Raw genomic sequence first — 17,136 nt, forward strand, 5'->3', positions numbered from 1 at the left:
ACCCTGGCCTACTCTACCATAGAAAATAACATCTTACTATGGTCAGGACGTGACAGAATTAATGAATTAATATTTTATATCAGTATCAAATCGGCAGTTGGCGACACATCCGTTACGAGATCAATTGACACATTAAAAGTAAACGACAATGAATCTCACAATGTGTACTGCGCAGTGCGCACAGCATACAAAGAATCAACATGATTAATAGGTAATAACAATAACCTTTAAGCAGCAAACACTAAAATAAATAAATACAGATGTGTAAATACAAATAAATGAAAAGGAAAAAGGCATTTAAACCTGGTTGGGCCCCAAGAAACCATTAAAATGTGAAATATCTATAAGCCTACGCACAATCCATACGTATGTGCACTTGATATACAGTACCAGTCAAAAGTTTGGACACGCCTACTCATTCAAGGGTTTTTCTTTATTTTTACTATTTTCTACATTGTAGACATCAAAACTGTGAAATAACACATATGGAATCATGTAGTAACCAAAAAAGTATTAAACAAATCGAAATTATTTTATATTTGAGATTCTTCAAAGTAGCCACCCTTTGCCTTGATGACAGCTTTGCACACTCTTGGCATTCTCTCAACCAGCTTCATGAGGTAGTCACCTGGAATGCATTTCAATTAACAGGTGTGCCTTGTTAAAGTTAATTTGTGGAATTTCTTTACTTAATGCGTTTGAGCCAATCAGTTGTGTTGTGACAAGTTAGGGGTAGTATGCAGAAGATAGCCCTACTTGGTAAAAGACCAAGTCCATATTATGGCAAGAACAGCTCAAATAAGCAAGGAGAACGCCAGTCCATCATTACTTTAAGACATGAAGGTCAGTCAATCCGGAAAACGTAAAGTACTTTCTTCAAGTGCAGTCGCAAAAACCATTAAGCGCGATGATGAAACTGGCTCTCATGAGGACCGCCACAGGAAGGAAATCCCAGAGTTACCTCTGCTGCATAAGTTCATTAGAGTTAACTGCACCTCAGAAATTGCAGCCCAAATAAATGCTTCAGAGTTCAAGTAACAGACACATCTCAACATCAACTGTTTTTAGAGGAGACTGCGTGAATCAGGCCTTCATGGTCGAATTGCTGCAAAGAAACCACTACTAAAGGACATCAATAAGAAGAAGCGACTTGCTTGGGCCAAGAAACACGAGCAATGGACATTTTGTCTGATGAGTCTGAATTTGACAGTGTTGGTTCCAAACGCTGTGTCTTTGTGAGACGCAGAGTAGGTGAACGGATGTTCTCCGCATGTGTGGTTCCCACCGTGAAGCATGGAGAAGGTGTGATGGTGTGGGGGTGCTTTGCTTGTGACACTGTCTGTGATTTATTTAGAATTCAAGGCACACTTAACCAGCATGACTACCACATCATTCTGCAGTGATATGCCATCCCATCATTTATTTTTCAACAGGACAGTGACCCAAAACACAACTCCAGGCTGTGTGAGGGCTATTTGACCAAGGAGGAGAGTGATGGAGTGCTGCATCAGATGATCTGGCCTCCACAATCACCCGACCTCAACCCAATTGAGATTGTTTGGGATGAGTTGGACCGCAGAGTGAAGGAAAAGCAGCCAACAAGTGCTCAGAAAATGTGGGAACTCCTTCAAGACTGTTGGAATAGCATTCCAGATGAAGCTGATTGAGAGAATGCCAAGAGTGTGCAATGTTACTACATGATTCAATGTGTTATTTCATAGTGTTGATGTCTTCAAAAATAAAGAAAAACCATAGAATGAGTAGGTGTATCCAAACTTTTGACTGGTTCTCTACGTCTAGAACTAAATATGTAATTTTGTTATAGGTTGCCCTTTTTCTCTTATTCCAAGCTTTATCTAAAAATTCAGCAAACGTGAATATAGAATGGACAAAAAATACATTTTACTTTTTCTTCATCACTCAGCCACAAAATGTCATGGTATACCTGGCTTTTCACTCATGTAAATTGTGGTAAAAAGTGCAATAGTGTATTGAGTGAATTTCATTCTCTACCTCTTTAAGGTAACAGTAGTTAAAGTCTCTCCTTCCATTTCATCACAATACCGTCCTGTTTCAATACACAGGGGCAATAATCCTTTATCTTACCTGTGCACATAGGGATCTCCTGCTAGTTAGTAGGCTGTACATAACATATCCCTCACACATGAATTAGTTCTTAATCAAATAAAAGATTCTCAATTTAGGTTCATGATTAATGTCCTCCACCCATTCCTTTTCATATTACATCTTCAGTTGTTTTTGAATATTGTCTATGTCTCCCTTAATTTAGTTTTCGTACACATGTTTAAAGTCAGACTGTTGGAAAATGTCAGATATTTCAGAATCCCACGCCACGTATGGAGAGATCCCATTAAAACACTTTTGCTGGCAATTGGAATATCCAACAGTCAATTCCAAAGTCTCACCATGCACGCCTTCCATCTCACCTCACAGGGTTCCCAACCCATGTCCCCAGTTATTGCCAGTATAGGCGCAAACTTGTGGACAAAAAATGTATTTCTATGGCTGAGCTCTTTAATCACCACTTCATTAAGTTAGGATTCCTATTTGACTCAGCCATGCCTCTTTGCCCATCCAAAGCTTCATCTCCCAGCCCTTCTAATGCCACTAGCCCTAATGCTGTTCCCTCTTTTTCCCCAGCAAGCAGTCACTGAGTCTGAGGTGCTAAAGGAGCTCCTTAAACTTGACCCTAAAAAAAAACATCTGGTCAGATGGTTTAGAACCTTCCTTCTTTAATGTTGCAGCCCCTATCATCGCTAAGCCTATCTCACTTTTTTAACCTGTCTCTTCTCCCTGGGGATGTTCCCAGTGCTTGGAAGGCAGCCTTTATTTAAAGGGCGAGATCAAGCTGATCCTAACTGTTATAGGCCAATTTCTATCCTGCCCTGTTGGAAAAACTTGTCAATCAACTGACTGGCTTTCTTGATGTCTATAGTGTTCTCTCTGGTATGCAATCTGGTTTCTGCTCAGGTTATGGATGTGTCACTGCAACCTTAATGATATCGCCACTGCCCTTGACTCTAAGAAATGTTGTGCTGCTATTTTTTTGGACAGCACACTGTCATACTCTCAGCACATATCGAAGCTGCAGGCTAAGGTTAAATCTAGACTATGCTAGGTTACGGAGATGTAATTTATAGATCACCAGTAGGACACATCACTGCACTCTATACTCCTCAGTAAACTGGCCATCTCTGTGTACCCGGCGCAAGACCCAGTGGTTGATGCTTATTTATAAAACCCTCTTAGGCCTCACTCCCTCCTATCTGAGATACCTACTGCAGCCCTCACCTTCCACATACAACACCTGTTCTGCCAGTCACATTCTGTTAAAGGTCCCCAAAGCGCACACAAAACCTCTAATTATATTCGCTGACACCCTGCACTTAAATTTTGGCACCAGTAGACTAGCTACTTAGCAATGTAAACCACACCCCTCTGCAAACACAACTTCTGCGATGTTGGTTACAATGTGGTACTAATTTAAATTAGGTAAGAGAATAAGACATTACCACTGGTGTATTAAAATGAGAGATTTTGTGATGTCACAAAATTCCTTTTAATAATCCCACCTCCTAAATCCAAGTGTTTAATATGGGGGAGGCGACCAGTAACTTTATGATCAAACTTTATCAATGTAGAAGCAAAACATGATTTTGGCTGTGCAGGACCTTTAAATTAATCTCAATTTACAGACCTGTATTGTGGCCTTTCATGGCTTCCTGTTTCACTGGGGTATTAAAAAGAGGTAACACGTATATAAAATCCAAAGAACTCACAAATGAAAAGAGATAAATGGTTGTTGACTTTCATAAATCAGGCAATGAGTACATGAAAACAACTGAAAATCCAAATATACCACTTGATATGAATAATATACCAACTGAAAAACCAAATATACCACAAATACCACTATTTGGGCAACAATTAAGTAGTTTAACTTCTCTAGGGTAGGGGGCAGTATTTTGACGTCCGGATGAAAGGCGTGCCCAAATTAAACTGCCTGCTACTCAGGCTCAGAAGGTAGGATATGCATATTACTAGTAGATTTGGATAGAAAACACTGAAGTTTCTAAAACTGTTTGAATGATGTCTGTGAGTATAACAGAACTCATATGGCAGGCAAAACCCTGAGACAAATCCAACCAGGAAGTTGAAAATCTGAGGCTTGTAGTTTTTTCAATTGATTCCCTATTCAAACTACAGTGACTTAGGGTTCATTTTGCACTTCCTAAGGCTTCCACTAGATGTCAACAGTCTTTAGAAAGTTGTTTCATGCTTCTACTGTGAATTTGAAGCGAGCAAGAGGGCCTGGAGTCAGATGAGTGAGGAAATGACATGAGCTCAGAGGCGCGCGCTCATGTGAGTGTGAGCTGTGTTCCTTTTCTTTTCTGAAGACATTGGAATTGTCCGGTTTGAATATTACTGAAGATTTATGTTAAAAGCATCCTAAAGATTGATGCTATACATCGTTTGACATATTTCTACGAACGTAAATATAACTTTTTTTGACTTTTCGTCGTGACATTTTCACGCGCTTCCTGCATTTGGAGTAGTGGACTGAACACGCGAACAAAAAGGAGGTATTTGGACATAAATAATGGACTTTATCGAACAAAACAAACATTTATTATGGACCTGGGATTCCTGGGAGTGCATTCTGATGAAGATCATCAAAGGTAAGTGAATATTTATAATATTATTTCTGAGTTTTATTGACTCCACAAAATGGCGGGTTTGGTTTCGTGTCTGAACGCTGTACTCAGATTATTGCAAAGTGTGCTTTCGCTGTAAAGTTTTTTTTAAATCTGACACAGCGGTTGCATTAAGGAGAAGTGTACCTATAAATCTTTGAATTACAGTTTAATATTTTATCAACGTTTATGATAAGTATTTCTGTAAATTGATGTGCTCATTCACTGGAAGTTTTGGGAGGCAAAACATTTCTGAACATTACAATGGGGTTTTTGGATATAAATATGAACATTATTGAGCAAAACATACATGTATTGTGTAACATGAAGTCCTATGAGTGCCATCTGATGAAGATCATCAAAGGTTAGTGCTTAATTTGAGCTGTATTTCTGTTTTTTGTGACACCTCTCCTTGCTTGGAAAATGGCTGTGTGGTTTTTCTTGTCAAGGTGATGTCCTAACATAATCTAATGCTATGCTTTCGCGGGAAAGCCTTTTTGAAATCGGACAATGTGGTTGGATTAATGAGAAGATTATCTTTAAAATGGTGTAAAATACTTGTATGTGTGAGAAATTTTAATTATGAGATTTTTGTTGTTTTCAATTTGGCGCCCTGCTATTTCACTGGCTGTTGAATAGTGTGTCCCGCAGGTGGGACAGTCACGTCCCACATACCCAAGAGAGGTTAAAACCACTGGAACAGTGGTGCACTTGCCTGGTAGAGAACACAAGTGTATCTTGTCCCCACGCACAGTGAAGAAGATTGTTTGGGGGGCAAAGTCCAAGGGCCATAGATGGAGAATTACAGAACTTCTTCGCAGGGGTTGCGATAAAAAGGCCTTTATTGAGAGCAAAGCCTAGAGTTTGCTAAACGTCATTAGCACTTGGATTGGAACCGGGTGCTATGGTCAGATAAGATGAAAATAGAGCTCTTTTGCCACGCACACCAGTGGTGGGTTTGGCCTAGACAGAAGGATGCATATGCGGAAAATAACCTAATACATACTGTAAAATATGGTGGTTGATCTTTGATGTTATTGAGGCTGTTTTGCTTCCACTGGTCCTGGGGCCCTTTTGAAGGTTAACTGCATCAGGAACTCTAGTAGTAGTAGAACATTTTAGCCAACAACCTGGTTGCCTCTGTCATGAGGCTGAAACTTGGTCGCAAATTAAACTTCCATTAAGACAATGACCCCAAGCACACATCAAAATCCACAGAAATGGTTAATTGACCACAAAATCTAAATTTTGGACAGTCTCTGGACTTGAACACCATTAAAAACCTGTGGTTTGAATTGCGGAGGGCAGTCCATAAACGCAGACCAAAGGATATCAAGGATCGGGAAAGTTTCTTTATAGAGGAATAGTCTAAGATCCCTCCCAGTGTGTTCGTACAATCTCATAAAACATTATAGAAAAAGGCTAAGTGCCATTATCCTCACAAGGGGAGGGTGCACAAAGTATTGAAAACAAGGGTGCCAATAATTTTGACATCTTTAAAAATATATATATATTTCTTGTTAAACAAAATATTTTTGTATTAGTATTTTATACAGTCATTTCCGATGTGACTGTAAAGCCTTCTGCATGCTTCGGTATGGCTGGCGTCTCACATACTACCTTTGCTTGAAAAACAAGAAAAAGTGGCAATAGTACCGTTTGTCCACCTTGAGACGCCGTAGCCACTTCCTCAAAATAGTCAGAATTAATCTAAGATAACTCAAGAAATCGGTCATAATTTTGACATTTTGTCGAGGAGCTCTTAGTCGCGCAATTTTACATCTAAGATGTTTGGTGCAGTATTTTTGAAGTGAATTTTTTTTGCATGAAAACCATTTGTCTCTCGTTGAATGACAACAAACACTTAATTGAAGAATCCCTACTGTTGACCAATCACCGACGAAGGGGCGTAGACTTCAGCTACCGACTTTGGCTTGCTTCTAGAAGAAAATTTGTTTGCATGAACAGCTGAAAAATAACAGTAACAGTATCTTTCCGTGTTGTTGCAGGTGGCTCTGTATATCTGGGAGAATGGCCAAGGGCCTCGTCTGACGGCAGTCCCAGAGCTGTGTACTGAGCCAGAACACTCTCCCACTGCCCAACACTGTGCTACCACGCTCAGGAGACCTGCTCCCCTGTGTGTAGGTACCAAGTTGTGCATACTGTACATCACAGGTCTATTGTTCACCACAGATCTTGGTCGAAATAATAGTATTTTTTTTGTTTCAGCTTTCTTACTTGGTGCACTTGATTGGGGTTTAAATGGAATTGCACCAATGGAATAGTCCCAAAAGTGCCAACACCACCCACTAAAACCAAGTATTTTGGAGGAAAAAGATGCATGCTTTGGACCCAAGTCTGCTCCACCCCCCAGGAACGATGATTAAGTCAGTCTATATGCATGCAAACTATCAGAAAGTTGGAGAGGAATCTCAGGATGACCTTATTGCTCAAATCTTCTTTCTCCCTCAAGCGATATTTTAAAGAACTCTCAAATCCTCTTCCAGTACTTTACATTCCTGGGTGAGACACTCTTCAGCAGGCTACACCCTCCATACTGGAATTCCGTCTCATAGCGGCGGGCAGCTGCAGCCCTCAAGAGCCGTGTTGGTGTCACACCTTTTCTCCAGCCCCACAGCAGTACACCTGATGAATCCAATTGTGGGCTAAAATAAAAAGTAGTTATTCGTTCATTTAAATCAGGTGTGAAGTGCTGAAAAGTGTGATGCCAGCAACATGGCCATTGAGGACTGCCGCTGCCCACCCAACACAAACCACTGTGTTGAGCTCTGGCCTATTAGTTTGAACTCAGATACGCTTAATATATGCCCTCTGTTCTTGGTGCCTGTCAGTCTGTCTGACTTGTACCCCTGGAAGTGTTGCCTTTCCTCAGCCTGATCTGAACATTTGATAAAGTGCTCAGAGAGAACAAGGTGCCCTCTCTCCTTTTACTCTTTCTCCTGGCTCTCTCCTTTTAGTCTTTCTTCTACCCTTCCTCCCTCCTACCATTCCTCCCTAATTGTATTACATTTAAATTATGTTTTAGTCTTTTAGCAGACACTCTTAACCAGAGTGACTTACAGTAGTGAGTACATACATTTTCGTACTCCCTCCAAACCCTTTCTCCCCCTCTGATCTATGACTATGCTGGTTGGCTCTCTCTTTTTAGTCCCCCTCCTACCCTTCCTCCCTCCTACCCTTTGTCCCCTCTGATCTATGACTATGCTGGTTGGCTCTCTCCTTTTGGTCTCCCTCCTACCCTTCCTCCCTCCCCCTCTGATCTATGACTATGCTGGTTATCTCCTTTTAGTCTCCCTCCTACCCTTCCCCCTTCCTACCCTTTCTCCCCATCTGATCTATGAATATGCTGGCTCTCTCCTTTTAGTCTCCCACCTACCCTTCCTCCCTCTCCCTCTGATCTATGACTATGCTGGTTATCTCCTTTTAGTCTCCCTCTTACCCTTCCTCCTTCCTACCCTTTGTCCCCTCTTATCTATGACTATGCTGGTTGGCTCTCTCCTTTTAGTCCATCTCCTACCCTTTCTCCCTCCTACCATTTCTCCCCCTCTGATCTATGACTATGCAGGTTATCTCCTTTTAGTCCCCCTCCTACCCTTCCCCCCTCCTACCCTTTCTCCCCTGCTGATCTATGACTATGCTGGCTCTCTCCTTTTGGTCTCCCTTCTACCCTTCCTCCCTCCCCCTCTGATCTATGACTATGCTGGTTATCTCCTTTTAGTCTCCCTCCTACCCTTCCTCCCTCCTACCCTTTCTCCCCCTCTGATCTATGAATATGCTAGCTCTCTTCTTTTAGTCTTTCTCCTACCCTTCCTCCCTCGTACCTTTTCTCCACATCTTCCCACTAACCTGGCCAGAGCTTTAATATGTCGAGAAGACAGAGAAAACTCACAGGGCTGCATCCCAAATTGCACCCTATTCCCTTTATAGTATACTACTCAGAGAGGCTGAGGACAGTCTATAAGCAGGGTGTATGGCCTCCCTCTGGCATCAGCCTGAGAGCCACAGACAGACATGCAGGAGAACTGATCACCTAAATAAAGATGGCCAATTTACAGTTCACTCTCAAATAATAACCTAATAATACCGCATGTGTCATCTTGAGGAACGTGTCAAGATTCACAAGGTCTCTTCAACACAGGCAGGGAATTTGAAAAAGTTAGTGGTGCTTCAACAACGATAACAGCTCCCCTCTTAGGATGTATGTTTCATAACTAGAGACCAGTGTTTTTCCTGATCATGTGACCTGACCAGGAAAAACTCTGGGCCCTAAAATATATGTCTAATTCTTATATTCCTGCTTTTCTTACAGGGGGAGCCTGTAAAGAAGGAAGACATCTTTGTTGCTGTGAAAACTTGCAAGAAGTTTCACAGTGAGAGAGGTGAGTCAGACATTTGAAGCTCACCTGAAGCTCTGGGGTGGTTAAACTCAGACAGGGTCCATAATGTCAACATTTGCTCTATTCTTCTAAAGGATGGAATGTATTTTTAGCCTTTGAGATGTGTGCCTGGTAAAGTACTCTGTGGCGGCCTGGTTTAACTCTCAGCACAAGATGTCAGTCACAAACTTGCTTTGACATGGCGTAGAGGTGGATTGGTACCCCCCCCCCCCGACAGACTAACTGTTTATGTAGCTTTCATGGTAGCGCTGGGTCAGAAGTACCAGGAATCAATTAAAACTTAATGAGACAGATAACATTTTGCCGTTAGAATTTCGGAAGCATCCGGAAAATTCTACATAAGCTCCAGCTGACATGTCGGTCACAGCTAATTGCTCTGATTAAAATAATTACAGTCATCCTCAACTAACACACAGACAGAACTAAAAGGGACATTAGATGTATTTATGGCATGAGGGTTGGATGTGAAAAAATACTATTTTGTAATTTACTATTTTTCCCCTCAGTTGACTCCAGTCCTTTACTGCTTTTGACTCTTGACTCTTTCTGTGTTTTATATTTTATTTTTACAGGTCCAATTCTTTTACATTGAGAAAAAAAAAAAAACTACAAAAACATCTATTGAAATGTTTATTTCAAAAAGTTCTGTAAAAGACAAATAATGTTTTTAACATTCATTATTAATAATTGCTGCAAGTTTTCTGTGTACAGAAGCCTGATTCTACTTACTATTGTATTGTGAAAGTGTTGAGCTGTATTATTTGACCTGTCGTCCTGTTGTCCTGCCCAAGTCCCAGTGGTGAAGAAGACGTGGGAGAGAGAGGCATCTCTGTTGGAGTATTACAGTGACCACACTGACCCCTCCATACCTACCATCGACCTAGGAGTCCCCAACACAGAGAGAGGTGAGTTAGTCCATGGCCTGTATCCATAAAATGTCTGAATAGGAGTGCTAATCTAGGATCAGTTTAGCCTTTTAGATCATAATTATTAAGATTACATGGACAAGTCTGACAAACTTTTATTTGGGAGTGTCCCTTTAACTCTGGCAGATGGCGAGTCTGATACTACAGGTACAGCAAGGTACGTTATACCAGTCTATCAAAGCACAGCATGTTGTATTGTGTTGTTATTATTTAAACAAGACTAATTTGGCTTCCTGTCTGATCCTGCTATCATAACATTTGGGAAGAAAGAAAGGGCTGTGGGCCTCTTTTTTGCCACTGCTTATTCATGAGGTTGTTAATTGAGTGTCTTGTTTGTGACTGAGATACGTAATCTGCACATTTACTAAAACGTCAGCTCTCATCTCTTCCACGGTTCTCAATGTCAAACAACAAAGACCAGATTGTTTATTTTTTCATGATTGCGACTTGGGTCATTTTAATTCAGGACTCTTCTAACAGAATGCATCCATTGAAGTGTAAGATTTAGTCTTATCAGGTGGAAAGGCCAAATGTTAGGATAGTTTAAGAATGAATATGGAAACCTCAGATTCAACCAGTACCACTACTCTGGGAGTAAATTACCATCCATTGACTTGAGTTTGATAGAAGACGTCAAAGTAAGCTCTGAATAGCTTTTAACCTTGCTCTATTCTGATTTTATCTTATCTTAATTATGACAATTTCACATATAAAGGGGGAAGGGAATGGTGTGTAATGGAATGCTTGTGCTGTAATATTCTGTAAATTAGTGTATCTGGACGCCAACACTGTATTTCACACACTATCCCACAGAGCCGAGGCTGTGTAATCACCCTAATTATCATTATTCAACGCCACACTAAAACGAAAATCTAAAAACTTGGTAGGCCTTAGCTCTGCATGGAAAGCTCGTTCACCACTCTGTCATCGTCCCAAATGGCACCCTATTCCCTACATAGAGTACTACTTTTGACCAGACACCTATTTTATTTGTGTCCTCATTCAAATGGTTAAAGTTGATTGTGATATGATTAAGAGAAAAAAAATCTATATTTGGGTGTGATGCTGGCCTTAAAATGGTAGCACCCTATTTGAACTTTGATGTAATTTGACCCAATATTATGGCCATAGGATGAGCAATTTTATGCTGATTTGTATCAAATTACATTTTAAAACAGTTGAGATTTAATTGTAAAATGACTTTGTATGAGTCTCATTTATGGTTTTGCAGAAGGATTTTAGTCTAATGTCTCCATCTCATTATTGGTTTCTCTTATTTTAACAGAAGTAGTGCCACCACTCCATTATCTACAGTTATTATTTTTTTATTTAACCTTTATTTAACAAGGCAAGTCAGTTAAGACCAAATTCTTATTTACAATGACGGCCTACCCCGGCCAAACCCTAACCCGGACGACTCTGGGCCATTTGTGCGCCGTCCTATGGGACTCCCAATCACGGCCGGTTGTGATACAGCCTGGAATCGAACCAGGCTCTATAGTGATGCTTCTAGCACTGAGATGCTGCTCCACTCGGGAGCCCTACAGTGAGTCCGTCTACCATTACATCTATGCTAGAATTTTTATCATTTTGTTATCTAGTATTGTAATACTTAACCAGGTATCGGTATCCAGTGCAGGCTCCAGGCATAAGCGACATAAATGGTTGCTTAGGGACTGTTAGACATTATTTTTCAATTTCAGTCAAGAGGAAGGTTTAATAATATTTTTATCTAGTCTAGGGGAAAGTCATGAAATTTGTAATCGATGAAATTTCTATATTGCCAGATGCTACCCCTCATCCCTGATTCTCTGCTGGATGTGCAATATCAGGTGCGCCTGTGGTTTCAATCAAATTATCTATAACCTATAGCTATACTATAGGCTATAGGCCTAGGCTATACAAAGTGTAAGTTCTATTTATGCGGAAATGTACTTCCTTCCTGAGTTTTTGCGCTGCTGGGATGGTGTTAATAAAATTAGACTACACTGCATACACACTAATGGATAGGCTATCCCATTCATGATGGATAGGCTATCCCAATAACAATTATATCAGTGTGTGCAGACAACTGATGTCCTGTTAAGTTTGAGAGGAAGAGTGTGAAGATTTTGAGGAACGGAGGTAAACTTCAATCGGAGATTGGTGCTGAAAGTAGGCTAATTCGAGAAGGCTTAATTCATTTAAACAGTCTTCATTTTAATTCAACCTTTATTTTATTTTTAAATGTTTTGTACTTTTTCTCCCCAATTTCATGATATCCAATTGGTAGTTACAGTCTTGTCCCATCGCTGTAACTCCCCTACGGACTCGGGAGAGGCAAAGGCCGAGAGTCATGCATCATCCGAAACACGACCCTGCCAAGCCGCACTGCTTCTTGACACACTGCTTGCTTAACCTGGAACCAATGTGTCAGAGGAAACGCCATCCGGCTGGTGACCATCAGCTTGCAGGCGCCCGGCCCGCCACAAGGAGTCGCTAGAGCGTGATTGGACAAGGATATCCCGGCCGGCCAAACCCTCCCCTAACCCGGACGATGCTGTGCCAATTGTGCGCTGCATCATGGGTCTCCCGGTCACGGCCGGCTGTGACACAGCCTGGGATCAAACCCAGATCTGTAGTGACGCCTCAAAGACTGTGATGCAGTGCCTTAGACCGCTGCGCCACTCGCTACTAAGAGGTAGGCTAGACCTAGGGCTGTTACGGTGACCGTATTACCGCCACACTGGCAGTCACGAGTCATGACGGCAGTCAAATTCCACGTAACTGTTTAGTCACGGTAATTAGGCTTCTCCAAGCACTGATGCTGCTGATGGTCATTAGCAGCCTACAAAACTTGCTAACTGCCTGGTACTCAGCACTTCATTGTCCCTCTGACATCAATGCAAAATGTAATCGAAAATCGAATCAAACACTTCATGAGAGCCCATGAGCTCATGTTCCGCAACATTTCTATAGGCTATGCAATTGCGTGAGAAAACAGGGTTTTGATGGCCTCTATTAAAAAGAGGAGGATCCCATCAGCTTTCTATAGGATAGGACTACTATATTTATTTCTTAACTTTCCTAATATTAAGCACATTGCTTAACTTTACGACAGAAATATAGCCTACCTGGCTGGCATGAAAATGAACCACGGGAAAGGCGTCCTCCATTCGCTATTTAAGTGCATAGATGACATGTATTTTTTTCCCATGCCCCTGTTCTGAGACAGGTGCATGATAATGGTTCATTCTAAATCAAAACTAATTTCACACATATATTATGTAGTTTATGTAAAGACAAAATGAAATTAAGAATAGTCGGATGTGTGACAATATTAGCCTATAACTTGTGAATGATGTATTATCAATGATGCCCAGCTTATGCACTACTTTTTAAAATCATAGTCACACACCTCATGTAGCTTAGCCCATAAGCCTGTATGTTTTGATAAGGTTTTATCACAACTAAAGTGGCCAAATAACTTAAGATTAAGCACATTAATCCACCTTATAACCGGTGGAGAGCCTAACTGGCATACAGTTTGGGGAAGCTCATTTTCACCATAAAAATGCATCTTTATAATAAAACATTACATTCATAATCACATTTGCCATCACTTTTAAGAACAGTGTTTTAACGCTAATTGATTGCATTTTGGAACATTCGCGCTTATAGCCTACTGCCGTGTGCGCATTACTGCTCTTATAATGTGAAGAAATAGCTTAATAGTTTATCAACATTTTAAGCTAAACATTCTGATCTGTTGCATCAGCCTCATTGCTTTTTTAACTTCTTAAGGACAGACGTTCTGCAACGCCTCACCAATATCCAATGGGAGAGCGTGGCGCGAAATACAAATACCTAAAAAATGCTATAACTTCAATTTCTCAAACATATGACTATTTTACACCATTTTAAAGACAAGACTCTCGTTAATCTAAACACATTGTCCGATTTCAAAAAGGCTTTACAGCGAAAGCAAAACATTAGATTATGTCAGGAGAGTACCCTGCCAAAAATAATCACACAGCCATTTTCAAAGCAAGCATATATGTCACAAAAACCAAAACCACAGCTAAATGCAGCACTAACCTTTGATGATCTTCATCAGATGACACTCCTAGGACATTATGTTATACAATACATGCATGTTTTGTTCAATCAAGTTCATATTTATATCAAAAAACAGATTTTTACATTAGCATGTGATGTTCAGAACTAGCATACCCACCGCAAACTTCCGGTGAATTTACTAAATTACTCATGATAAACGTTCACAAAATACATAACAATTATTTTAAGAATTATAGATACAGAACTCCTTTATGCAATCACGGTGTCAGATTTTAAAATAGCTTTTTGGCGAAAGCACATTTTGCAATATTCTGAGTACATAGCCCGGCCATCACGGCTAGCTATTTTGACACCCACCAAGTTTGGGACAACCTAAACTCAGAATTACTATTAGAAAAATTGGATTACCTTTGCTGTTCTTTGTCAGAATGCACTCCCAGGACTTCTACTTCAACAACAAATGCTGTTTTGGTTCCAAATAATCCATAGTTATATTCAAATAGCTCCGTTTTGTTCGTGCGTTCAGGTCACTATCTGAAGGGTGACGCGTGAGCGCATTTCGTGGCAAAAAAAATCAAAATATTCCATTACCGTACTTCGAAGCATGTCAAACGCTGTTTAAAATCTATTTTTATGCTATTTTTCTCATAAAATAGAGATAATATTCCAACCAGGCGACGTATTCATTCAAAGGCTGAAAGAAAAAAATGGAGAATTCTCGTGAACGCGCCTCTCAGTCTCACTGTCCCCAGGCTGACCACTCACAAATTCTCCTGCTGTTCTTCGCCCAGAGACAGCAGACACCCATTCCACTTTCTGGCGCCTTCTGAGAGCCAATGAAAGCCTTAGAAAATGTCACGTTACAGCACAGATGCTGTATTTTCAATAGAGATGCAACAGAAGGACAACAAATTGTCAAACAGGGCACTTCCTGTATGGAATCTTCTCAGGTTTTGGCCTGCCATATGAGTTCTGTTATACTCACCGACACCATTCAAACAGTTTTAGAAACTTCAGAGTGTTTTCTATCCAAATCTACTAATTATATGCATATTCTAGTTTCTGGGCAGGAGTAGTAACCAGTTGAAATCGGGTACGTTTTTTATCCGGCCGTGAAAATACTGCCCCCTATCCCAAACAGGTTAATGCGAGTAGTTGTATTAATTTGGGATCTATCGCATCCAACAACTGTCCCAGAGTACGTTTGGAATATTTATTTCTTGAGCAGAAGAACAAGTTGACCAATAGAATAGGTCAACTTTTGTACTAGTAGATTGACATAGGCTAGTGCTTTTGCTGTTCGTTAGGCCTACTCATCTTGTTGGCTTACATCTTCTGTATGCGTCTCGGAATTCGATAAGAGTGTCTGACTTCATTCACTTGTAGCCTACTTCTTCGCTGAAATACCTGTGAGAAGGACCCGATCACGTGGCGGGTATTGGCTAATAAGAATTGAGATATTGGAGAGAGCCATGTGAGTGAGATGTGCTTCGGAACACGGCAGCCGGAAGGGAATTATAATTATTATATTCAGCCCAAGGGCAAGATGTCCACTTTGGCCGCAAAAGGCATAGATTGTTTAGGGGGCATTACGGCCACACAAGGGGGATGCCGGCAGGATGTTCGAGGCTTGGTGCGAGTATTATCAAGTGCTGGACAAATATATATATATATTTTTTTCACCTTTTATTTAACCAGGTAGGCCAGTTGAGAACAAGTTCTCATTTACAACTGCGACCTGGCCAAGATAAAGCAAAGCAGTGCGACAAAAACAACACAGAGTTACACATAAACAAACGTACAGTCAATAACACAATAGAAAAATCTATGTACAGTGTGTGCCAATGTAGAGAGGCAAGGCAATAAATAGGCCATACAGGCAAAATAATTACAATTTAGCATTAACACTGGAGTGATAGATGTGCAGATGATGATGTGCAAGTGGAGATACTGGGGAGCAAAAGAGCAAGAGGATAAGTAACAATATGGGGATGAGGTAGTTGGGTGTGCTATTTACAGGTTGGCTGTGTACAGGTACAGTATGCTGGGGGGGGGTGCTTGGGCAAGTTGCTGCAGGGGATACTGAGATGTTGGCCGGGTTAGGGGTAGCCAGGTGGAAAGCATGGCCAGCCTTAGAAGAATGCTTATTGAAATTCTCGATTATCATGGAGATTTATCGGTGGTGACAGTGTTTCCTATCCTCAGTGCAGTAGGCAGCTGGGAGGAGGTGCTCTTATTCTCCATGGACTTTACAGTGTCCCAAAACTTTTTGGAATTGGTGCTACAGGATCCAAATTTCCTAACTAATTTCCACATTTCCTAACTGACTGAGTATTATATTGGTTCCTGACTTCCCTGAAAAGTTGCATATCGCGGGGGATATTCGATGCTAATGCAGAACGCCACAGGATTTTTTTGTGCTGGTCAAGGGCAGTCAAGTCTGGGTTGAACCAAGGGCTATATCTGTTCTTAGTTCTACATTTTTTGAATCGGCATGCTTATTTAAGATGGTGAGGAAAGCACTTTTAAAGAGCAACCAGGCATCCTCTACTGACGGGATGAGGTCAGTATCCTTCCAGGATACCCGATCCAGGTCTATTAGAAAGGCTTGCTCGCTGAAGTGTTTTAGGGAGCGTTTGACAGTGATTTGATTGTTTGATTGTTAATGAGAGATTGATGAAGTGTGTGCAGCTTCAACAAGAAACAAATCAGAGCTCATGCCTTTCATGCAACTTTTTTCAAAACATCATTAGAGTCCCACCATGCAGCTTTAGAATGTATTAAAAATCTAAACATACAGTGCATTTGGAAAGTATTCAGACCCCTTGACTTTTTCCACATTTTGTTATGTTACAGCCTTATTCTAAAATTGATTCAATAAAAAAAGTCATCATCAATCTACGCACAATACCACATAATGACAAAGCAAAAACCGTTTTTTAGAATTTCTCAAATGTATAACATTTTTAAAACAGAAATACATTATTTACATAAGTATTCAGACCCTTTGCTATGACA

At 40.7% G+C, this 17,136-nt stretch overlaps 1 protein-coding gene across 4 annotated transcripts in view; it reads left to right on the top strand.

Annotated features, from left to right (window-relative positions):
* Positions 1 to 17,136, top strand: part of b3glcta (beta 3-glucosyltransferase a) — a 133,483-nt gene that overhangs the window by 99,136 nt on the left and 17,211 nt on the right. For all 4 annotated transcript variants that reach the window (XM_014213563.2, XM_014213565.2, XM_045724319.1 and 1 more), the window contains 3 exons: positions 6,725 to 6,856; positions 9,046 to 9,115; positions 9,925 to 10,038. In XM_014213563.2, coding sequence (XP_014069038.2) covers positions 6,725 to 6,856; positions 9,046 to 9,115; positions 9,925 to 10,038 — 316 coding nt within the window. The remainder of the gene's footprint in view (positions 1 to 6,724; positions 6,857 to 9,045; positions 9,116 to 9,924; positions 10,039 to 17,136) is intronic.

The sequence above is a fragment of the Salmo salar genome, chromosome ssa09, assembly GCF_905237065.1.
Source record: "Salmo salar chromosome ssa09, Ssal_v3.1, whole genome shotgun sequence".
NCBI lineage: Eukaryota > Metazoa > Chordata > Actinopteri > Salmoniformes > Salmonidae > Salmo > Salmo salar.